The sequence below is a fragment of the Eutrigla gurnardus genome (assembly GCF_963514095.1).
Source record: "Eutrigla gurnardus genome assembly, chromosome: 4".
Classification (NCBI taxonomy): Eukaryota; Metazoa; Chordata; class Actinopteri; order Perciformes; family Triglidae; genus Eutrigla; species Eutrigla gurnardus.
Window position 1 is genome coordinate 26,949,553 of NC_139918.1, and position 24,876 is coordinate 26,974,428.

The 24,876-nt window shown below is 46.0% G+C and overlaps 2 protein-coding genes across 3 annotated transcripts; both read right to left on the minus strand.

The window, feature by feature from the left end:
• Nucleotides 1–789: 789 nt before the first annotated feature.
• On the minus strand, nt 790–13,615 carry kctd1 (potassium channel tetramerization domain containing 1). 2 transcript variants are annotated; one of them, XM_084007556.1, is made up of 5 exons: nt 13,364–13,615; nt 7,585–7,763; nt 6,635–6,779; nt 3,669–3,974; nt 790–1,905 (listed from the first exon to the last, which is right to left on the minus strand). In XM_084007556.1, the coding sequence occupies exons 1-5, from the start codon at nt 13,370–13,372 to the stop codon at nt 1,744–1,746; spliced, it is 801 nt and encodes a 266-aa protein (XP_083863682.1). In that variant the 5' UTR covers nt 13,373–13,615; the 3' UTR covers nt 790–1,743. The 2 variants fall into 2 exon arrangements, with proteins under 2 accessions (XP_083863682.1, XP_083863681.1); XM_084007555.1 differs by lacking the exon at nt 13,364–13,615 and adding an exon at nt 8,427–8,684.
• A 6,469-nt stretch (nt 13,616–20,084) lies between these two features.
• Nucleotides 20,085–24,672, minus strand: LOC311012208 (aquaporin-4-like). Its single transcript, XM_084007572.1, has 5 exons — nt 24,394–24,672; nt 23,508–23,925; nt 23,268–23,432; nt 22,513–22,593; nt 20,085–21,133 (listed from the first exon to the last, which is right to left on the minus strand). Exons 1-5 carry the CDS (start codon nt 24,447–24,449, stop codon nt 20,891–20,893), a joined length of 963 nt encoding a protein of 320 aa, XP_083863698.1. The 5' UTR covers nt 24,450–24,672; the 3' UTR covers nt 20,085–20,890.
• Nucleotides 24,673–24,876: the final 204 nt, after the last annotated feature.

A 24,876-nucleotide genomic window follows, 5' to 3' on the forward strand; every position in this document is an offset into this window, starting at 1 on the left:
TTTAAGGAGAACATGGATCTGGGCTCGTATGGGTTAAGCCAGCAAACTGGAATAGTTTTAGCTGAGTGTTGATGTCTTTGATGCCTCCCCTCCATGAATACTTTGATTTCGTGATTGAGGGCAAAGCGCTGCTTGTGTACCACTCACAGTTGCACCTCTAGCCTTTGGAGAATAACAGTCAGTCAAAAGGGAATCTAGGGCAAAGAGGCCTGAAAGGGAAGACATATAGCATAAAGCGTAGATAGCCAAAGAAAGTGGAGATTCTGCCAAAAGGGATGAAGACGAGACGACAGGGCTCCGTGTGGGATTTCACTTTGGATTTTGGGCCCTGCAGGGAAGCACAACTGACAGGACTTGCGTGGAGAAGTCGACTCCATTCAATATAACTAAAGTAAAGAAATGCCCCACGTAGTCGCGGATGCACCAGCATAAATCCTCCGAGGTACAACATTGCCTCGGCGAGGTTATCGTTACCTCCTGTGGCTGCAGAGAGCTGAAACAATACATAATGTAGAAGATTTCTGCTTCTCGTTGTGAAAGAAGTGTTTAGGACGGACGCTTTAATGCATAGCGGTCGCTATGGCGATGTGGAAACAGCCAACAGACACCATGACAACTTTAGTTGAGATTTATTTCACTTTTTTTTTTCTTCTTCTTCTTCTTCTTTTTTTTTTGCTACATTCCTCTTTTCTCAAATCTCGGGAGCGTAGGTGGGTCAGTCGTCTTAGAAATACTTTATAATCCAACTTCATATCAATATGTGCTACAAGTAAAAGTGATCTCGGTGTGTGGGTGATACAATAAGCTTTAATCTGTTCAGTCACGTCGGAGGCAACACTTTTTTGCTTTTAAAAAGATTCAATGTAAAAAACACAAAACACATATACAATGATTCAATTTACAGGTCATGACTCAAAGAGGATCAAATTAAATAATCCCAAAAAAACGTAGGCGGATATTAGTCCATACTCCCCCCATATGAGGCAAATGGTGTGACATAATAATTTACTAAATTATCTTCTTTACTATAGGATGGTCTTTGATGTCATTGATAACTATTTCATGGCCCTAATCCAATTAAATAACGTTGTTTAAAAGTAAAAACAACAAAAAGAAACACTTCATTGGTATCACAATATTCAACATGTTAATTGTGAGGGGGGAAGAAAAGAAAAAGATGCTTTGTTGAAACTAACTGTTTATGACAACTGAGACATTCTGTACTGTAAGCAACACATCAGTGACCTTTTTACAGCGAGGGAGGGAAACAGGCGGAACCAATTCGCCAGTGAGGCATCAAAATCAAATCACTGGTGACAAGCTATGCAACGTACTACATAAGCAATAAAAGCCTCTTTTGTATTTATTCATATGGGATAAATCATATTCAACCTAATGTAGGCTCCAAGTTTTAAAACAAACTTTGTTTGGGGATCCAGCGTATATAAATCCTTTTTTAAATTGGTTTATGGGGGCTAGACATTCACAAATGTCCAAACTTATCAAACGTCTTGTATCTTCTTATGGCAAAAAAAAAAAAAAAAAATCTCCTGTTGCACCTCATTTCTCATATTCTCTAGATGGTTCTCAAGTTTAAGAAAACAAAAACATTGACAAGGAAACGAAGAATAAAAACAAGAAGTCCACAGAGCTCTGCAGCAATCGGGTGGAGGAGGGTGGAGGAGGGGGGGCGTTCGTCCACCCACAGAAAAGTCTAGCGCCTCCTGCTGCTCGGGAGGGCTTCTAGTCCAGCTGCTCCTGCTTTATCCTGTTTGAATTGGACCCCCGCTGACTCGTCCTCCTCAGTTCCCTCCTCAGGACGTACTCGCTGAATTGGGAGGAGTCCACGCCGCCGCCGCAGGAGCCGGCGATCTCGAAGCCGCGTTGCTGGAGGCGCTCTAGAACCTGGAGGCGGGACGGGATAGAAGATGTCAGAAGCAAATACGAGAATCGGGAAGCCTTCCTTTTATGGGGAACCTGGTCAAGATGGAACACCGGAAAGTGCGGAATCACCGGAGAAGAAGTTACATATCGAAGAGAATCGGAAACTGAGACCTTCACGAAAACCAAGACTTTTTTTGCCTCATGTCCATTGTTTCTCTGGTGATGGTCGACGTCTACAGGCGTGTCCGAGGGGGGGGTAGGATCACATTCCATCGAAGAGGCCCCAGGGAGCTGTGAGCCTTTCTCTCTGCCACTTGGCTCAGTGTGGGCTGCTCAGCAAAAAAAAACCCTCGCTCCCCGTTTTCTCCCCCAGCCTCGAGGCCCGAGCCTCCGCCAAAACTACAAAGGTCCCCCTACTGCTGGCAGCTCTCTCTGCCCCCCCTCCCACCCCCCTCCTTCCTTCTCTCAAACCCCCCCCCCCACCCCCCGCCCTAGCCTCCATTAGCCGCAGATACAGCATCCACCGCCGGCGTGCTTTAATAACCAAACAGGATTATGGGCCCTGCCTGGGGGACAACCTGCCAGGGAGCATGCTCACTCTCTCGCTCGCTCTCCACGACTCACACACACACACACACACACACACACACACACACACACTTCAGACACGGGTTTGTTTGTTTGTGTGTGTGTTGTTTTCCCCGATTTGACTTCCTCAGATGGAGACGCACAGTCCAAATCATTGTGAAATCTCTCCTCCATCGTTTATTGATGCGTGTCTGAATGAATCAGCGCGGTATCAATATGTAACATGGAGAACACAAATATTGCCAAATGCATGCTGGATATGAAAGATGTTTTTGGTTGGTTTTATACAGAGAACCAAACCTTTGCTTCCCTAGACATCACAACTTTCCCAACACCTTTAAAAAGGTCTTAATCAAGACAACCTGATCCACACAAATAACCTCATATGGCGAGACTCCTTCTCTAACTTTTGCATTATTCTGGCGTAGAAACCACGATGGCTGGATGAATTGCCAGTATTCAGAGTGTGTTACAGCTCTGTAGAATCTATTACTCGGTAAGAAATCTTCCTAAAAACGTCCTCTTAAGTGCTTCACTGCATCCTGAATTGCCCACTTCTTTCTGTTTGCCAGTCGGGACCCCCTTCAGTTTTAAAACGCAACCATGATTCAAAAGGTGTCAGCCGTTTCACTTAATGGGTGGAAGTCCCACATCTAGTCTCTAACCCCTCCCCCCGAAGAAAAGCTTTAAAATATCCCTGGTTGTAGAAAAAGGGGCGTCACTCCAAAATACAAAACAGGGAGATGTTCTTTGATTATCTTCTTCTATTCTGTGTCGGTCGGCACCGACGTCAAAGTCTAAATCAGGATTTATGGATTTAATTGTGTGTGTTTTTCATCCAGAGATGCGTGTATTAAGAGCTGACCGTCCGAGTCGAAATCATTATTCGGATCACAGTAAAGTAAAGATGGTGGTCCACTTTGTGTAATGATGGCTCGCCAAATTGATGCTTTGATGAACTCATCAAAGGACTCATTTTTTTCACCGCGAGGCTGTTCTTGATTAGATTTTTTAAAAAAAGATAAGATTTTCGCGATCAGACATCAGTAAATTTCTAAAAGTGTACAATATAAGAGCAGATGAAAAGAAGGCGAAATGAACGGATCATCACCTCGATGGGATTCCCCCTCGGGGGGGAGAGAATGTTAAATAAACCTCGGTGTTGAAGGCGTTGACGCCCTACGGGTGTTCCTTACCTGGACGGAGTTGAGGTGGCAGTACCCGTTGAGCGGGAAGCGGATGACGTGCGTGGAGTCGTGGTTCCAGCCGGCGTTGACGGAGTTGCACATCACGTCGCCGATCTCCGGGAAGACGTCCTCGATCAGGGCCTTGTCGCCGCTGAGCGTGATCCTCTCGCCCAGGTCGGGCGCCACGCGCACCACCAGGCACTCGCAGGGGCGCGACACCCGGCCCAGCTCCTGGTCCTGGCGCCAGCTCTCCAGCTCGCAAAGCATCGGCTGCAGCTGGAAGTACCTCGCCTCCTCGTACAGCAGGCTGTAGTCCTGGAGGAGGAGACGGCGGGGGCAGAGGACATCTTAGGACGTTTACGGGAGTCTATTTTTACTTTACAGGGTTACGTTTTATCATCAGTGCCATCTGGTTTTGTCAGAGCAGGCTCTTAAAAACAGGTTTAAAACACAGACCGTGCAATCCCCATCAGCTCTTTACTGTCTCCCATCAAATAAAGGCAAATATCTCCAAATAATACTTTTAGTTTGTGTAGAAAATAACATCAAGCTAATAGCTAATCGGGATTAGCAAAGACCAGTTCAACATACTTTGAATTTCATCATTAATATAATGTGTTATGTGTAAAAAAAAAAAGTATCGATGCTTAAAGGCACAGTAGGTAATTTGGAAAAACCACAGAGATTTTGACTTTGAATGCATCGCCCAACCGACTAGGTCCCGCCCCCTTCATTCAGACCTCCGTTCAAGGAGGTAAGCGTTGACTGACAGGCAGCCTGCCACGGCAACAGATGACCTTTTATTTATTTATTTTTTATGTCGGAGCTTTTAATGTATTCATTGCTATCGGTATGCTACGAGGACTTCAGGTAATATAACAGAAAGTGTTTCTGAATAGAATTACCTACTCAACCTTTAATATCCCAATAGCTCATAATCCCTCCTGTTTATTTATTTGTAAAACAAAAATATTGTCATAATATGTCATCTAAATAGCATCAATGCAATCTTGTGATACTAGAAAAAAAAAAATATTTTAAAAATGTATGTGATTTACTTTCTAATGTAAATCCAAAACAAACACTGTTCTACATGAACGAGCAATAACAACCCAAGCGAAGCCTCCCATTCAGCCAAAATGACTTAAAGCTGCTGCGAAGAGGAGATGTGGTGCGACATGTAACACAGGGTTGCGTCGAGGGAAGCCGATCCTTGACTCGCAGGACTGCAGGGCCCGAATCTCACCACGTTCCAGTTCTGCCTCCTCGACGTGAACCGCGGCCTCGGCGTGAACTTGAGGCCTGTCGTCTTATTTTAGCTGACAGACATACCTGTGATTGAGTCACGCTGTGGTCACTCCATCAGATAATGTGCTTATTTGTTTTTCTCTCAGGGCCAAGTTAAGTAATTACTGACTAAATGACACATAAGAGTAAGAAATAATGTGTCACACACACAGTGAGGCTCACACTGGATGGACGCTTCGGCTTGAGAACACAGAGCGGCTGATTGAAATCTACCACATGCAACGTGGACGCCGGGTTTATTTATCCGTCTCGGATGCGAGCTTATTGTTTTCCTTGCATATCTCGAAAGAATCTTTGGCCACCGAGAGCCGGAGGGGACCAGACTGCATCTCGCGGGGAGTAAATGCATTATGACTTGCTCTTGCCCTGATATTTATATTTTGTCTCCGGCACTGGGAAACATACGACGGTGTATTAGCACCACTGTAGAGATAAAAAACAAAAAAAAACGGAGCCGAGAGAGGGGGGCAATATTCAGAGAAATAAAGTTGGCATCTATGCTAGCTAACTTCCCATGAATGTACGCATTTATTTTTCTAATTAATACATCACAACACCTCGTTAAGGTCCTTAGGGTGATGATGTTGATGCTTATTGTTGGTTTTATTTATATGAGGCCATGTTGTCATCTTATGGGTGTTTATTGATCGGGTGGTTGGGCTAAGATGCTAGCTGCCACCTGTTGTCATAGCAACGGCAAACATCCGGTGTTAGCGGAACCAAGCTACTTGTTTATATCGGGTTTATATATTTATAAAAGTGGCAAATTTGCGAGTTTATAAAGTAGCAAATTTGCGAGTATATAACGATGCTAACAACCACAATTAATGCTAGCTAACTTCCCATGAATGCATTTATTTTTCTAATTAATCCATCACAACGTGTGACAACACCTCGTTAAGGTCCTTAGGGTGATGAGGTTGATGCTTATCGTTGGTTTTATTGATTGCGAGCCAAATTGTAATCTTATGGGTGTTTATTGATCGGATGGTCCGGCTAAGATGCTAGCTGCCACCTGTTGTCATAGCAACGGCAAACATCCGGTGTTAGCGGAACCAAGCAACTTGTTTATATTGGCTATATATATTTATAAAGTAGCAAATTTGCGAGTATATTACGATGCTAACCACAATTTATGCTAGCTAACTTCCCATGAATGTACACATTTATTTTTCTAATTAATCCATTCCAACGTGTGACAACGCCTCGTTAAGGTCATTAGGGTGATGATGTTGATGCTTATTGTTGGTTTTATTGATATGGAGCCAAATTGTCATCTTATGGGTGTTTATTGATCGAGTGGTCGGGCTAAGATGCTAGCGGTAGCTTTCACTTGTTATATACCAGTAAATATCCTCTGTTAACGGAACCAAGCAACTTGTCTTTATTGGCTATATATCGCAAATCACTTTATAAACTCGCAAATTTGCGACTTTTTTTCTCTGAATATTGCCCCCTCTCTCGGCTTTCTCGTTTTTTTTTTCTACAGTGGTCCTAATACGTCGTCATAGAAACCGGAGGAACCAAGCGACAAAAGGCTTTTTTCCACAGCCTTAGCATGCATCGTGTGTGTGTGTGTGTGTGCTGAGTTGTAGGAGTGCTGACTGGCTGATGGGACTTTTTTTTTTTTTTTTTACAGTTTTATGGAGACGGATGTTTTAACTCACTTTGAAGTCGTCGGGGATGAGGAGCTTGGACGTCCTGAGGAAGTTGAGGATGTAGCGGAACATGTGTCCATCCCTGTCAATGAAGTAGTGCTGCTTCAGGCTGTCCAGCACTATGGGCTCCGTGCCATCAAAGAGACGGCCGATTCTACCCACGGAGAAGGGGGCGGGGTTTGTGGGTGAGGCAGAGAGGAGGGGGAGGAGGGGAGGGGACATGTCAACATTAACAATATTACATTTCTTGATTTGTTCGTAGCTTGAACTTGATATTTCCCATTATCGCAATCGTTGGAGTCGAAAAATCCCAGTGAAGCAAAGAGCATGTGACTCACTGGATTACTAAAGCTCTGAAATGTTTTTCACACCTTCGCACAGACATGAACACATTACAGAGAGAGAGACACAGAAAGAGAGAGAGAGAGATTAAAAACAGAGGTGGTCTGAAAAGGTCAGGGCCAGCTGGTAGTGGGTTGCCCGAGGCAGGGTGCCAGTCACCCTCGGGTGAAGCTCGGAGCGACAGTGGAGGCCTCCCAGCCTCCAGATGGCCCCCCATGCCCTTTGGCCCTCTGCTGCTGTGACATCTGTCAGAATAACTAAGTTGCTTTTGTCTGCATTCTGCACTCAACTACAAATTGTTTATACCGCCCCCCCAAAAATAACTATGGAGCTTTTTTAACTCACGCTGATAAATCCACAACTGATGCTGCAGAGTCGTCTGATAAGGAAGGAGTAAACACACACACACACACACACACCGAGTGCATCCATCAGATGTTTCCGTGATTTGACGAGTTGTGACATTTGACTGTTTAATGTCACCGGATGACATTAAACATTAAAACAGGATGACATTCTGATGCTGATAAATTTGGCTTTGAATCTTCCGCAACCTCCTTCCCTTGTCTCTAAATAAATAATAAATAAATAAAGATTCATTGGTAAGGCAGACTCACCGGGATTCTGGGAATTTTGTTAAGGTGGCCAGACTGCTGGTGTACATGTGTCCGCCCACGTCAATGTGGACGGGGGCGTTGGACTTGGTGAGCTGTGCGGGTGTCGGGATGCCCTGGTTGCTCAAAGGAGACACCGGTGACCGTGTGATCATGGGCCTGGACATGCTGGAGCGATGATCCTGGAGAACACAACAAAAATCACCATTAAAGAGATCAGATTTCTGTCACACAACACAGTCAGGAGTTAAAAGAAGAAGATTGTCTCAAAGTTAGAGCAGCCTGACCTTGACCTGAATGTTTCCAAAAATCCACAAGCACCCGCTCCTGTGGGCCATCATCTCCAAAAGCAAATTAATTGGGAGCATCAATCTCATGGCAATGAGCGATATAATGACTCTTGATTTGAACACTGTAATAGGATTTTGGTAGAAAGTGTCGCCTGTTAACCTACAAACACCATTAGTGACTCATTTCTGGTGAGAAAGAAAATTACTTCTCCCCTCCCCTAAAAAAAAGTTTCTGATTGGAGGTCTGCGACCTCCATCACTGAGGATTTATATATTTATTTATTTATTTTAAGAGTTTAAGCAGGAAACGGGGCTCGTGCGTGAGTGCGCGCGCGCCATTCAAATAACGAGACAATAGTGCGCAACTCCACATTTAAAGGACGAAAACAATCCGCATCCAATAAAACACTGATGCTCCTCCAGCGAAAGTGAAAGTCCGACAGGGACGTCTATCCCCCCGTGACACACACACACACGCGCACACGCGCACACACGCACATAATACCGGACTTTTACGCGTTTTTTTGTTGGTTATTTATTTTAGTTTTTTTTTACCTGCGCCGGCATCACTGTGTTTGGAGAGGAAGTCACCGAGTGGTGGTCATTTTGCTTGAGAGACGCTGCGGGAAGCGGCTCTCCTCTCACCCCGTACATCAGCGACGGCTCCCGGTGGCACTCCGCCGCGCGAATCGGCATCCGTTTGAGGGACGCGTGCACGGACTCGTCCGCGGAACTGATTGGACGCGGTCGCTTTCTCGCCTTCTGATGCGTTAAGTCCATGATGTCCGTCTCGTCCATTTAGAAAAAAAAAGAAGGTGAGCAGAGAGGAGGAGGAAGAGGAGGAGGAGGAGGAGGCGTTTGTCCGCAAGAGATAGATCGGGGCGCGTGAGGAGGAGCGGCGGAGAGCGGCTGTCACGCGGAGCAGCTCCCGTGCAATGGCTGGGAGAAGTCAAAGCCCCCCGACGACATTAGCATTGGAGCGCCGGCGGCTTTCTTTTGGGGGGCTGTCGCTGCTTCAGCGGGCAGGTACGCGCGCGCGTGTCGCATTTTTACAGGAGAAAAAAAACACAACCCCCCCCCCCCCCCCCCCCAAACAAGACCCCGTCTGGTGTTTATGTGGTCCTCCTATCACAGCTGGCCTTTGCCCCTTTTTTTCCCTTTTTTTTTTTAGAGCTGCGTCCTCTGAACCAGTCATTGTTTAAAGCGGGTTTTGTTCCGCAGGTTCGAACCCTCCTTCAACAACAACAGAGCCATAAAGTTCAATAAAAACAATAAGTGGTGACCAGCCCACTCTGCCTCCCCCTCCCCCAAACACACACAAAAGCAGCCAGTGATCTCAGCATCACGCATGCATCAAACACCCTTTTCATCGTTTCACACGATATGAGTGATTACTGAAGTGACCTTTATGTGCACAAAGAAACATCATAGTTCATAATATCACATCAAGTCTCTCTCTCTGCCCCCTCACAGAGGACGTTTCCAGCCCTGATCCCGATCCAGATACCTGGGCTCTTGATCCGGTACCAGAAGTTTCATTCAAAAGTGACAATCGCAAGGACTGATTTAAAGTTGCTCTCCCAACTCCCTCAATCAAATAAATGCACATTTACACTGCATTATGTGTCCCGATACGGTGAAATTAATTCATGCTTGGCGCTATAAAAGACAAGATATTTGCAGATTATTCCCACTTCATGGGCGACCCTGTTTATATAAATATACAGGCATTGTCAACTTATTCACGTAAAAGGTCCGATATCAGACCGGCACACATCCCGATACCCAACCCGGACTGTTTGGAGCCGGTATCGGACTGATATCGTCTCCACTCCCCTGTTGGCAAGACGTCTGACAAACATCCCTGGTTACTACGGCGACCTCAGCTGACCACATTTGCCAAAAACCACCACGCTAATGACATCACGGAGTAAAAACCCAGACCATGTCCTGTTCAAAAAAGTACTGCCGCAGCACACTCCTGGGCTGTTTTCATCTCCCTCCTCATAGAAAATACAGGGAATCCACAAATTTTAATAACATTCAGATTCAAATTAATTAGTTCAACCGCCGGCCTTAAAACATCCACATTCCTGCTTCTCATTGGCAGCGTGCGTTTCACACCTAGATACCCAATTAGCAATTAAGCTTGCCTTTGAGTGTAGGCCTCCCAATGCCGGCGTGTGATCCCGCTCTGATTTGCATGCCGCTTGTGCACGCGCTGATAAGCGCAGGCAGCAGCCATACATAGTTTTTAAAATTCAACTCCAGAATCCCTCCCGCAGAAGGCAAAGGGGCCCGCGGGGCGAGAGAGAGAGAGAGAGACAGAGAGAGAGAGAGAGAGAGAGAGAGAGAGAGAGAAATCACATGGCTGCTCTTCAAAAGGAGACCTGTGTAAGGCAGCCGGCAAAGTGCGTGGGATCACACTCAGAATGCAGGTAATTTGTTCCCTGACTAATTTGTGGAGATGGTGTGTGTGTGTGAGAGAGAGAGTGTGTGTGTGCCTGTGGAGAGTAAGTTCTGAAAACAGCTTGGTGGAATTGGATTTCCTCAAAGCCTTGTCATCGCAAAAGGTGGATTGAGTGTAAAATCTGTAAGGCATTATGGAAAATTGCAGGGGAGAGAGAGAGAGAGTGAAGAGGGAGTGAAAGAGAAAAGGGTGGCTGGGTGGGCGGGAGGTGGAGGGGGGAGGGTGGAGGGGGGGAGAGCGGGTTGTGGGAATGAGCTCTTGTATCACAAAATCGGTGCGAGTCGTCGCCTTAATCTTGGGGCTGCATCCCATTTCTGTTTCTGTTAACGCTTTGCTCTCAAGGGCAGTTCAAAGGTCGCCACACACACCACTAGCAGCAGCAGCAGAAGGCCGATCCACGACGCTCTTCCACAACACCACACTCTTTACTACCTGTTGCCACAACCCTGGCACAGCGTACAGGAAGTGTCCCGTGCGAGGGCGAGTTCCCAGAAGTTTCCGAGTCGGAGACCGAAGGGGAGAAATCTGCTCGTTTCCCCAGCTTGTGTTGCACCGCAGTAACGCACAAACAAATCTAAAACAGGCACCCGAAGCCTCTCGTGCTCCGGCTGCTCCACTTATACTCCAGCTTTCAAGCCTTTTATGCTAAATCATCATCTCCTTTACATCTCCGGGACCATGCACCATAGCGCCATTTGCATCTTTAGCACGCTGTAATGCTTGAGCATCACCCACAAAGTGCTGCTGCAATAATCAAAACGAGAGAGAGAGGGGGGGGGGGGCTGTCGGGATCAGCATCAGCAGCAGCACCCCCCGTCCCACAATGCAGCTCTCCGGTGTTTCGAAAAAAAAAACATATCGCAACAAGACACAATTAGCATTTCAGATCAGAGCATTAACATTCAGTCGGAGGCAGGCAGACTGGTATTTACATAATCTGGATGGGTTGTTTCTGCTGTGTTGCCCCGTGGACATTTGTTTCAAATGTCCACACGCAGACGACTGCAGACTGTGGGTTCACTTCAGCAACTACAAACAAAAAGAAAAGCAGGTATAGAGAGGAGCTGAGTGCTGTGGGCGTCTGGTCCGTATCGCTTTGGGGTTTTAGAATCCTTTAGGCGTTAGAAGCTCCAGAGCTGCTCCACATCTAGATTGCTTCTAGAAGCGTGGGGACATTTTTTAAAATAAAGATGCATTAAGTCACAACTTAAAGTGAATTGTACTTCTTAATAATCCCATTTCTTAGTAACTGAATCAGTTGAACAGCTACTACTTTACTCAGATGAGGACCGAACACTATTTTTTCATTCTTACTTTATCGGCAAATGTCCTTATCGTAAGTCGCTTTGGACAGAAGCGTGTAAAAATGAATGTAAATGTAAGTCACTGACAGGAATGTACTTTTATGCCATCGGTGAAATGGATGCCTGCTTGACTGTAACGTAAAATAAAAAGTTAGAGGAAAGAGCTGACCTGCAGCCTGAGCTAAGAGACGTGATTTTTCTGGATAAAACCCTTTATTTTATTAAAAAACGTGGGATCATAATCATCCAGTCTGGGTTCAACAATCCGAATTTCAGATTTCTTTGAGCTCCGGGACCCACACACAATCATCCTGCAAGTTTAGTTATTCCGAGCCACTCGTCTGCTTCACCGTGGCTCTTTGTGGAGTTACTTGGTCGTGCATCAGCATGACATCACAGATCAGGAAGTGTGCTGATCAGTGCCAGGGTTTACGCTGCAGGCGTGTTCGGAGACGTTCACACAGACTTTAACTGTCCCGGGGCGAAGGAGTGGCAAAAACACTTTAATCCACATTAACAGGCAGAGAAACCGGGGACCTGGACCTGGACCTGGAACGTGGACTTGCTTTTCTTTTTTAAAGTGTGTGTTATCCTGATCAGTCTAGTTGTTAAAGTGTAAACAGGGGAGAGGGGGAACAGATGCTCAGATGCTTGTACATGCAGTTAAAAAAAAAAAAGAAGTGTGGTTTTGTTGTCACAGCGCCACCAAGTGATCCGACCTGACAACCGACATCTCAATCTGATTCTGTGAATCCATGCGCCCTCTGGAACGAGCAGGTGACCTCAACCGAGAGGCTTTTTTCATTGTAAAGATACATTTAAATAAATGTAATTTAAAGCTTTCTCCTCCTTCAGTGCAGACACAGATATTAAAACAACCGTTTTTTGATAGAGATCATATTTACCAGCAGAAACTTTTATTTTAAACACACACACTCCTCCATGCGAGTCCACGTTGTTACTTATGGAACTATATTTGCCTGATTCGCAGTCGGACGTTGGAATAGATTTACGCACGGCGCGGTCAGAGCCGAGAGGGAGGAGGACAACAAAAAAAAACCCTCTTCCATTTTTTTTAACTCTCCGTTTACGCCAGAATCAATCTCTTCACACGAACACGGCATTAAAAGGATGATTCACTGATTCTTGCATTGACGTGTGTATTTAAAAAAAAAGGGGGAAAGGTACATCCTGTGTTACAGAAATAAGAAGAAGAAGAAAAAAAGCCTGCGGCGAAATTACTCCACAATGGCGTCTTTTCATTAGCAGATCTGGGGACAGCCAGGAAATGGAAGTGTTTCACGACTTTGTCTTTTTTTTAAAAAGCATATTAATAAAACCCTCCGGATAAACGCGAGGTGGTGTTTTTTTTAAGTTATGGAGTGAAGTTGCGTGCGGCGGCGGAGACGCGGAGCTGAAACGCAGCCAGGAGCGAATTCACACGGCGGACACAAGTAGAGAGATCTCAGCGTAACCCGCGGTCCGGTTTCGGGGGGGAAGCAGATGCACCGGAGCCTCGAACACCGAACACGCATACATCGGTACAGTAACTAAAAAAAGGAACAATACGCCAGGAAGTGGTTAAACCTTCTTCTTTAAAAAAAAACGAACTGTACTGCTCGAATCGCTTGGCACATGCGTAAAAGCTGCTGCGCCTCGGTGTCCCAGTCCACCCGAGCCTTCAAATACCAAGCAAAGCTAAATAAATCTCCGCTTACCTGATACATAGAGCGGCATAAAGTAGCTTTTTGTGCACCTTTTCCCTTCCGATTTGGCCCCAACGATCTGCTTCTCTTCCTACACCAGTGAGAAATGCAATAGCTTGGCTAAGGTAGACAGAACAAAATACAGAGAATACTTGCTCCGGGGCTCCGAAACCCCTCAAGGCAAAGATCAGGATACAATTAGCTCATGTCTCTGCCCCAGTCTAAACCAATCTGCAGAATAAAAAAAAAAAAACTCCCAGCTAAAAAAAGAGGGGAAGAGAGATCACAGTGGCGCTGTATATATATATATATATTATATTCTATATACCTCACTCTTTTGTTGTAGTTTTATGTTTTTATAATAATAAAAAAATCAAATAAAGATTTTTTTTCTTTTTTTTTTTCTGCATTTACACCCTCACTCCTCCTGCCTCCAACTTGCCTATTGCCTTCCTTCTCGCGGAGGAGCTGATTTTAATCGTTATGATTAGTTTTGATGTAACGTTCCCCGGGGCGATTGCTACAAATGGATGGAGTGTTTCTTTGCCAGGGAGGAAAAGCAGCAGATGATGATAATTATATAGATTGTTGGTGGAGTCCTTTGATTTTTTTCCTCCCCCTCCCTCCCCCCTCCTCCCCCCTCCTCTCTCTCTACCTCTCAAACGTCACATCTAGTGTTGCACATCCACGCTGCTGCTGCTGCTGCAGACAACTTGTTGATGAGCCTGGAATCAACTTATTCATTTAACGGAATGCACTTGGTGAGATTCCCACCCCGCTGGAATCATCCCCCCCCCCCTTTTTTTTTGGACCACCTCCAAATGACGTAGTTGTATAAATAAGCACTTGCAGCTTTGCCTTGCCCCAATCAAGCCTGAATCAGCGCCCGAGGCTGGTGCGCGAGCTCATTTCAGATGTTCACCCATGCATGAGCTCAGGAAGGCTGAGGCTTTTTACATTCACTCGGTGGAATGCAAGTCTGCGGAGGAAGTACGTGTTTAAAGTCCTTCTTTCTTTTCTGTGTGTGTGTGTGTGTGTGTGTGTGTGTGTGTGTGTGTGTGTGTGTGTGTGTGTGTGTGTGTGTGTGTGTGTGTGTGTGTGTGTCCATAATTATTCCGTCTGTGTCAGGAGTGCTATTTTTCCTGCTGGAATTGACAGTTGTTTCTTTACACTTCTCTCCTCACGCCATGCTTAGTGGAGTCGGGCTGGAAATGCCCTCTCTTGCGCCCCCTACTGTTCAGAACATTAACTTATTAAACAAAACAAAATGTTATTTCTATATTATCCACTTTTTAAAACCATAAAAAGTGGCCTACATCCACTTTAAACACATATTTACACACATGCAGTGTATTTTAACTGTCATCCGGAGAGAAAACACAAATCCAAGTTCGAGCCCCCCCCCATCCCCCTTCATCAAAAGAGTTCCCCCTCTCACAGCATCTCTCGTTAGACGATGAACAGAAACACTTTTAATAGAGAGAAATAAAAACAAATTTAAGAAAAGGTCCTGGCTACCTGCTGGTTCCCAGCACGTCTCCCGGGAAAACAAACACAGGATTAAAGTGTTACAATGAAGTTATTTACCCTAAAGGTTACTAGCTGGCACATGATACAATGACTATACACACACACACACACACACACACACACACACACACACACACATTTTCATGCCATTAGACAAACTAGTGAAGGAACGCCCCCCGAGGCCTCAGGAATCCCATGCGTTATCCATTTTCCACACAAATGGAGCCGCTTCATAATGGGATCCTCTCACTTCACCATTCAAAATATGCATCAGATGTTGTCGAGCGGTAACCATCGGAGATCTTTGAGCTTGTGTGTGTGTTTGATATGGGGGGGGGACAAAGCCATTGTACAGGACCCTCTTTGGGATCCAGACCCGATGCCGCAGCAGGCGAGCGTTAGCGAGGCTGCACCATATTTTGGCGGACAAATTATCCGGATTGGTTGCAGATGTGAGTTTGCTCCAAACAAGAAAATGGCCCCCGCCTGCATGACATCATCGGGATATTAATGCCAACGCCAGAGAGAGGGGAGAGAGGGGGAACTTCTTCTGCTCTTTCTTTACACTTTAGCAAGACAATGTAACTTCTTCTTCCTTTTTTCACATGAAAAGTCTGGAGATATTTCAGCTGCAGCCTAACTTGGTCTGGAAGTTTATGGTTTGCAAAGAGTAAATCCATATTCATGCACGGGGACATCCCTGTGTTCGTTGTGCCGACTTTCAGACTCTTCTTTTACTTGTGCTACTGTTAGCGTTTAGCATTAGCCTGTACATTTAGGCTGCAGCTTAAAGTTGCACTCTGTAAAGTTTTGAGATGCGTTGCTTCTAGCGGCCCCTCTGGCGGTAGATGTAACTGCAGGCGAGCCTCTTGGACTTCATCTCCCAGAGTTCCTTTGGAAGTGTGTTGAGGTCAGTTGTGATCCTGGTTTGTTGGCGGTCACTTTCCTTCTTCACTTCCATTAGTTTTTATTTTTCTTGGACTGGAAGTTGAACGGTCTTCTTTCTCTGGCTGTTGATCCTCCATTGTGAGTCAGCAGTAATGAAATGTATCCAACACTTTAGACTAGAGGGAGCATGACTCAGCAGTTGGAAGTTGACTGACATAGAAAGCGTCACTCATTTTGAATTTTACGCGGGAATGTCGCCACAGACAAGGAGATCCTCACTCTTTGATTGATAGGAACTTGAAAGACAACTAAATAGATAAAAATGAGCTTGTGTTTTATCCGTATTAATCTAATAATATGTCTAGTTTATGACGTCTGACTCCATGATTTTCAGATAAGTGGCGCAGTGCTCGACATTAGCCTCTCTCTCTGGACTCAGAGAGATGGTGGTTTCACCCCAGACCATGTTAATAATAACCGCTGCCATGCCCGCCACACCCATCTAATAGCCCGTGGTTATGTAAGGGAGTGGGGATGGATGAGGGAAAGTGCTGAAGCCGCTCCAGAGCCCGATATCGTTCCCCCGCGGCGGCGGAGGCGGGGGGGTGCACAGTTTTTAGGCCAGAGCTGTTTGTCAAATATTATCTTTGGCACAATGAAACTTAGCTCTGTTGAATGAAGAAGACTTCGTTGCTGCGGAGCGAATGGTCCGGGTCCCTGTGAGCCCCGGCCCGGCCTGAACACAGCTCCACTTTCCCTTCGGTCGGGAATCAAACAGTCGACTTCTGATGTGCAAAACGTCTGTGGAGCCGTGCACGTACATGTCTCTGACTCACTGCTACAATGGAGTGATTACAGCTTACACACACACACACCAACACACACCAACACACACACACTTCTGCTCATGGAATAGTTTGTTTGGACCACAATTTAAGATGTTTTTTTACATTGGAAAGTCACCTTTTCTGTAAGAAAAGATGAGGATGCCCCATTCTATGGGGATGACTAGCAGCCCCATTTGTTGACTTAACCCCAAATTCCCCCCCCCCCCACACACACACACACACAGTGGACAGAGGAGTCGGTGACACTACTACAAAAAGGGGAAGTGAGACAAGAGGAGGGGTGGGGCTGCTTGGGTGATGCTGGGAGGCTCTAATAAAATGTAATCCTATTATATGGTTCCCACTAGAGGGCAACAATAATAAAGGTTTCCCTAATAACACAAGCAGACCAAACCCAAATGGAAAACAGCTCCTCCGGTCAAGTCCCACTCTTGTACATAGATCCTCTCATTAACCCGATCGCTGTTGGGGCCACATTACACCGACAGGCCTTCCAGATTCAACCGCGATGGCGAGGCAAGAGTTAAGTCAAACAAATGTGTTTCATCAAACTGCAGTTTGGGCTCCTCTGCATAAAGGAATTGGAGGTGGTGGAAAAGGGGGGAGGAAGGAGTGAGGGAATGTTGGAGCCCCCCGAGGAAAACCAATCACAACTTCTCCCAGCCGCCCTTCCTGTGTCAAAGCCACCGGGGTCTCAGGTGTGTGTTACACCAGCTAATACCTCCCAAACGTGATTGTTCGCGTTCGAGTAATCAGGGTTTTGCAAATTAGCATTTTGGAAAATGATCGCCCTGTCGTTGGTAAACAAAATCACCGTTACACTAAGAGGAGCAAAGTTTTCATTCGTCCTCGTGGGAAAAACTAAATCTCTGCTTCTCTACAAACAAACAGGAGCGTTGGAAGTGACTTTCTTTGACTAATATTCACCAGAAATGGCAATCTCCCCTAATGGGGTTGAAGAGAGACGCCAACACTCAAATTTGATTTGATAATATAATGAATGACTTATTCCACTTCTCAGCTATCTCGCATAAAAGTGCAGTGAAAATATTTATCATAAGTGACAACGTGAGTGAGAACATCAATCATGTCGGGGAGACAGCTTGAGTTATTAAGTGAGCCAATGTAACAGTATTACAAAACCCAGAATAACAAAGTTATTTATCTCTCGCTGTGTGTGTGTGTGTGTGTGTGTGTGTGTGTGTGTGTGTGTGTGTGTGTGTGTGTGTGTGTGTGTTTACGTGTCTGACAGCATCAGACAGAGAGAGAGAGAGTGAGAGAGAGAGTGTCGCATGCCTTCCTCTTCCTGTACCACCCTCCAACCCCAGAGCCGCAGACTCAAGGCAGTTTCCAGAATCAAACAATTTCACGCAGCTACTGGAGGAGGAAATGAACTGAGCCCAGAGCAATAATAAAATTATACAAATGTTATTACAGACTCGCCTGCTACTGTCCTACTTTAATTCAAATTTGGGCACTGCGGGCGGCGCTGGTGGCAGAGACCTTCCTGAATAAATCAACATTAGCTTACGTCTAAATTATTAAAGGAAGTGGGAGACTTTCTTGTTTATAGTATGAATTATTAAACAAGTGTTTAACGCTGTTTTTCCTTCATGAATCCCCAAATATTAATTGCTAATGATCTTTAAGGTGTGTGTTTTATCTTTTTGCCCCTTCTGTTGCATGCTGGGAATTGAGAATCCGAAATGTTTTTTGCGTGTGTGCTCAGTCAGATAAGCGTGTGAGATGCACTTGGAGATATACTTTTTTTCTGGCGCGCGTGTGTGTGTGTGTGTGTGTGTGTGTGTGTGTGATGTGCAAATGAGTGAAGCACCGGTTGTAACAATATTCCCGTCGTATGTAACCATTGTTTGGTGTTTTGCGATGACTGTGAGTGTAAATTAATGAATTATGGAGGCAGCCGGCGTGAAGGCCGTCCGAGCGTTATCGGCATCTCGCCGATAAGCCGCCGCGTTAACAAACAGGCGGCAAGGAGGGGGAAAAAAAGTGTTGCTCTATCATTGGCTGTCACTTTTTATTTGCCTTTTCTGCTAATGGAGGCGTCTGCAGAAAGCCTTCGGAAAGTTTGTCTCTAACAACGCTTTTCTTGGGATTTGATTGGCACTCTGCAGCATCGGCTCATTTGTGCGAGGGTTTATGAAAATGTGCCAACCTGGTATCTCACTCTGTGAATACCTACATTTCCAGTCCAACAAGGGAACTGCTCTCACCTGTCTTTAATCTTCAGATGAGCAAAGGGTAATAAATCCCCCAAACTGACGTTTCCCCGTCGTCTGTCCCAGGAGGGAATCGTCAATGCATGCAACATCAGATTTATGTACTCATTTATTTGGGCTATAAAGATGATTAAAGGAGATTTGAAAAGGGTGCTGGCCTCCAGTCACGACGCCTTAAGGGATCCTGCAGCCGTACTGCAGGTAAAGAATCGTGCTGCAAAAAATCAACCAATTTTCAACCCCAGCGGGTCTCCGAGATCAGCATTCGTTAACATCGACAATCTCACGCTAGTTTTCAAGAGCGGAATCTTGCCCGTAACCTTTTTATACAGGAAAGTAATGAGATGGAGCTCCAGTGAAAGTAAGAATCCTCTCACGCTAAGAATACAGTGTTGTGTGTGAGCTCCTGTTCAAGTATAAGACCTCTTATAGGTGCAACACTTAATCCACCTGCGTGGTTGTGGATTAACAACCTGGACCAAATGGAAACGGTGCTCCGGTTTGTGAATAAACTGGCTCGTCTGCAGTGTAACCTCGACATCCGAGGCTCGTGGGTGCCCTCCCCTGGAGAAATCCAGATGGGAGCTTTCATGTGAACAGCAGGTGATGCACATTGTGGCCACTAGGTGATGCTGTAGGCACACATAAAGGCTGCATTAACATGGGGTTGGGAGGTGAAATGAGAGGAGGGAGGGGAGTTAGTCCCAACATTTTTTTTTTAATTTAGTGTCTAAATACAACCTTTCTGGCTTCACAAACGCAATATAGTCGCACCGTGTAGACGACTTGAGGTGATGCATCAGGATCAGTGGGGCTTATTTCCTCCACATTACAGGAAAGAAAAAAGATTGTTATTTTAGAAAGAGGAAATGAAGTGCAGAGGTAACAGATCGCCCCTCGATGTGGAGCCACAGAGGGGCATCGTTTCCTGCGTCTCTGCTGATGGAAGGAGATTACATGAAGCTATTCTCAGAGACTTAACTCACAGGGAACACACATCCTGGACGTTTATCTGGCCATGGGGAGACATAATGTAAAGGTAGATGAGCCGATCCATCATTGATCTGACCTCCCCTCCCTCACAGAGTGCCACGTGCCTCCTAAGCGACTCAAGTGAAAAGCCTTAAGGTATCTGGTCACTAGATGTCCTGTGATTGTGAGGAATATGTAGGTTTGTGCAACTTTCCTGATTGCAAAACATAGCAATTAACCAACAGGGAAACATTAATAGTGACTTTAAAAATTGTTTTATTAATATTATTAGAACATCTTCCAGTTTGTGAGCTAGAAAAACTAAAAACTGAGCAAAAAAAACAACCAAACAGCCATCAACAGATCAGCCAAATTATCAATAAGTTAATGACGGAAGAATATGAAATTCATTTCTAGATCAAATCTATAAAATACAAACAGCTATCACAATAATGACTAAATAGAAAAAGATGAAATTGCTATGTTGTAATAGACATAAAACACAAGTGTAGTGAGACTTTTGCCCAGTATCTTGGTGTCCATGAGCCGGTGCTTTCGCTGACTAACACACTGGAAATAGAGATGGCGGTAACACAACTCTGGTGATAATGCTGGTCAGCGTTGCCTTGCGTCGCCCGGGACCTTAATGTGCTTAATGACTACGAGGAAATCCTCTCCTGTTATTACATACACGACGCTACATGGACCAGATGTGACACTAATCCAGAAATAACAAGCCTGCATTTTCTTCTCCGTTTCACCAATTCGGTGTGATGACCCCCACGTAATTCGTTGACCCCTCCCCCCTCATACACACATATTTTCACCGTAGTGCATTGTGGGCCGTCATTTTGCAGCGTTCAGGATGCCAACACGGCTAGAAAGTCGTTACGGGGCGGCCTCGGGAAGAGTATCGAACAGGTTGAGCCATTTCATCATATTAGCTTTATGACAGAAATCCTATTCTGGCGTTGGAGGGGAGGGGGCGGGGCTCTCAAAATGTAAATCCAAAGTTTGATTGTCGTGCGTTACAGATTGGTCTCCATTTCCAGTGCACGTGATAGTCATACCGAGGACAGCACCTCCCCCGTCGAGTCCTGGAAAGGATCCTTTTTCTCCAGGTCAACGGTGTGGATGGATCCCGGCTTCATGGCGACGTCGTCCGCATCCACCTCTCGGTATTTCCCCGCCAAGTCCTTCTGGAAGACCTGATCCAGGGTCTTCCCCATCTCGGGGTCAGGGCAGTACAGGTACTCGTAGAGGCCGGCGGCGAGGATGGCCCCTAGAATGGGTCCCACCCAGTACACCTATACCCCCCAAAAAGAGACAAAACACCTTAATTAGGCAGACGGTTGATCGGTTTTATGATACCAAACCTGCTCTGGTTTGTATGATGGTGTTAGGGCCACTGTAGGAAAAAAAACCCCAAAAGTTTAGAAAGTGGCAAATTTGCGAGTTTACTACAATGCTAACAACCGTTTTTTATGCTAGCTAACTTCCCATGAACGTACGCACTTATTTTTCTAATTAATCCATCACGTGTGACAACGCCTCATTAAGGTCATTATGATGGTGATGGTTATTGTTGGTTTTATTGATAAGGAGCCAAATTGTCATTTTATGGGTGTTTGTTGATCGGGTGGTTGGGCTAAGATGCTAGCTGCCACCTGTTGTCATAGCAACGGCAAACATTCAGTTTTAGCGGAACCAAGCTACTTGTTTTTATTGGCTTTATATATTTATAAAGTGGCAAATTTGCGAGTTTATAAAGTAGCAAATTTGCGATTATATTACGATGCTAACAACCGGTATTTATGCTAGCTAATTTCCCATGAACGTACGCACTTATTTTTTGAATTAATCCATCACAACATGTGACAACGCCTCATTAAGGTCCTTATGATGGTGATGGTTATTGTTCGTTTTATTTATATGAGGCCTAATTGTCATCTTATGGCTGTTTATTGATCGGGTGGTCGGGCTAAGATGCTAGCTGTAGGGGAGAAGAGGGTCGACCTTAAACGGAGGCAGGTAGATCAGTAACCACACTTCTGAATATGATACCAGCCACGGTGACAGTTAGGCTACTGACAGTGATATACTCAAACACACACACACACACACACACACACACACACACACACACACACACACACACACACACACACACACCATGCTGTCTCCGAAATAGCTCAGTGGAAATAATTGCCAGGATACAGAAATTCAGCGCTAATGCTATTTTACACCTCATTCAGTGACATCTCAGTATGCCAAAGGAGAGAATGTTGTAAATGTGTGATTCCTCAGCACTTTTCTTTTCTTCTTTTTTTTTGGTCATAAATTCAAAAAGGTGTTAGATTATTAACCAGGCTCACCTGATTTTTTTTGTCTCTCTCTTTCTTCTTAAGTGAAGGGATCTTCATTTGATTGTATTTTTAGGCGACAGCTGTTTTAACTGTTCTGGCAGCGGTGCTGGAAATGCGACCTTACCAGGTTTCACCGGTGGCACCGTACACCCGTACCCCTTCAGGACATCACCCTTAGCTACAGCTAACGGGATTTTGGAGCATGGGGGGCATTGGGAGCACGGCTTTGGTGTACCGCGGCGTGACCTTTGAACCAATGCCACGGTACGAGATGCTGATACCGCTGATTATGACCGTGCAAACCTGCAGAAATCTCTTACCCAGTGGTCCTGGAAGTTAAGCGTGACCATGGCGGGCCCAAAGGACCGAGCAGGGTTCATGCTGGCTCCTGTGTACGGGATCTGGAAGACACATGACAGCGTTCATTTCACTCTAAATGATAAAACACTTCATATAGCAGATATCCAATATACATATATATCCAATGTGTATGCTGGGAAGACCTGGGGAGGAGCAGCGCGGGAGATAACATCTATTTCCCTGTGCATTCATTTGCTCTGCAGGGTTCAGGGAGCCCCCCTAGAGATTGGTTGCTATGCGATGGCAGCCTCCAATAAAGATGTGCATGTGGGTGTGAATCAGCGAGGAGCGTACAATATCGCACACACAGGCGGTGCTTTGATGCACCTGCTCACTCTCTCTCCAGCGTTTCAGGGGGGCCTGCACTTGCAACTCCCCTTGTTCTGCAATTCTTTTAAAGTGGCGTGATGAATTACTACGAGGCAGCGAGGAGAAATCTTTGAATCAGTGTTTGTGGAATCGGGAGCATCGCCGGCTGATAGGCAGACGGGGGCTGGCAGAAGGTTCTAAAGGTTGAAGTATTTGTAGTTGGAGTTTTTATGTGACTGTTTGAATATAAATCTGCTGTAAATTGTGATCCAACCCCCCTCCCTCCCTCCTGCTGGAGACGTGCATGAGAGGCCAAAATGATTTTTAGAATCGCTGCTATAAATATTCCCCCGAGCCTTCTTACCACGACTGCCGGTGTCGTATCTATCTCCAGGGAGGTACTCACCGCGAACAAGTGGCCGATAGCTACGGCAAAGCCGATGGAGAGGCTAGCCGAGCCCCCCAGGTCCGTCCGTTTGGGGTCACAGGTGGCGAAGACGGTGAAGACCAGCTGGAACGTGATGAGGAGCTCCACCAGAAGGCCGTGGCCTAACGAGAGGTCAGAGTTCACCTTTTTTTTGGGAAACGGAAGTTTGTCAAACTTCAAAAACAAGTTACCAAACACAATAAAAGGTGCGATACCTACCGTGTTGACGCCGAAGGACCCTCTAAAAGCAGCAGGCGTGACGAAGTAGAGGATCCCGGCCCCCGTGACGGCCCCCAGGCACTGAGCCACCACGTAGAACAACGCCTTCGCCAGGCTCAGCTTCCTTGTCACCACCATGGCGGCGGTGACCGCCGGGTTGATGTGCCCGCCGCTGATGTGGCCGAAGCACTGCACCATGGTGGCGATGCTCAGCCCGAAGCACAGGGAGATGAGGACGAGGTCGGCCGGCGGGGGCTTCTCCTGCCCCGCGGCCCAGTTGATGGTGGAGCCCAGACCCAGCAGGACAAAGATGAGAGTGGCCAGGTACTCTCCAGACACGGCCCTCCAGAAGTCCTTGGTCCAGACCCCTTTAAACGCCGCCATTATGCTCTGACAGTCACACCAGGAAAGGAACCTCCTGGCGAAGAAAAGGAATAATGAGCAAAATGATTAGCCTACTTGTGTATTCCCTGTGTGTGTGTGTGTGTGTGTGTGTGTGTGTGTGTGTGTGTGTGTGTGTGTGTGTGTGTGTGTGTGCATGTGTGTGTGTGTGTGTGTGTGTGTGTGTGTGTGTGTGTGTGTGTGTGTGTGTGTGTGTGTGTGTGTGTGTGTGTGAGAGACTGTAAATGTGCTGAACCCTATCAGCACGGCCGCCTCGGGGCCACGACGTTTATAACTGCACTTTCCATCACGAAATGTCACGCAGAGCGTTCTTTAAACAATGTGTACGGGAGGCGAATGAATAATGCATTCAAAACATACAGTGCATAAATTCACTTTTATTATAATGCTAAAGAGAGCGATCCTGAGAATCTGTTAGGTTGCTGTACATTCAGAAAAATCTCCTTTCTTCTCCCATCAGGTCTAAAAAAGGTGAAAAACTCACCAACGTGCTCCGTCTCTCTGGGTCCCCGTGGTGTCTGAGGCTGTGTTTTCATTCATAAGTCCTGGTGAGTTATTGGAGCGGCATTCAGAGACATCGCTCTCTTCTCTTGATCACATCTAAGGAGTTGAAGGAGTTGAAGGAGTCGTGGCCCTGCAGTACTGGCGAGGAGGCAGCAGGCTGTGTGAGAGCAGAGAGAAGCAGGTCCGTCACACCAACACCATCCACACATTGTGCCACCGGGATCGCATCCAGCAGCTTTATTAAGTTACTTGCCGGGGCATCACCTCACGGGAATGAAGCAGCCTGCACAGGGGAGGGAGGAGGAGGAGGAGGTGGGGGGGAGGAGTCATGAGATTTGCTGTGCAAACAGTTGCACGGTTGCACAAGAAGTGCGACGTGCACCGTGAGTCAGTCAGCCTCAGCATCTCAGTCGTATCAGCACAATATTTACAAAACCACACATTAAATGACGTGCAGATATCG

Excerpts from the sequence above, each read along its gene's own strand:
- LOC311012208 (XM_084007572.1), bottom strand. The coding sequence starts at position 24,449 with ATGAATGAAAACACAGCCTCAGACACCACGGGGACCCAGAGAGACGGA. Across the intron at positions 23,926-24,393 it reads CAGAGAGACGGAGCACGTTG|GAGGTTCCTTTCCTGGTGTG; the intron begins GTGAGTTTTTCA and ends TTTCTTCGCCAG. Across the intron at positions 23,433-23,507 it reads GGTCCTTCGGCGTCAACACG|GTGAACTCTGACCTCTCGTT; the intron begins GTAGGTATCGCA and ends CCCAAAAAAAAG.
- kctd1 (XM_084007555.1), bottom strand. The coding sequence starts at position 8,669 with ATGGACGAGACGGACATCATGGACTTAACGCATCAGAAGGCGAGAAAG. Across the intron at positions 7,764-8,426 it reads ACACAGTGATGCCGGCGCAG|GATCATCGCTCCAGCATGTC; the intron begins GTAAAAAAAAAC and ends TGTGTTCTCCAG. Across the intron at positions 3,975-6,634 it reads TCATCCCCGACGACTTCAAA|GACTACAGCCTGCTGTACGA; the intron begins GTGAGTTAAAAC and ends CTCCTCCTCCAG.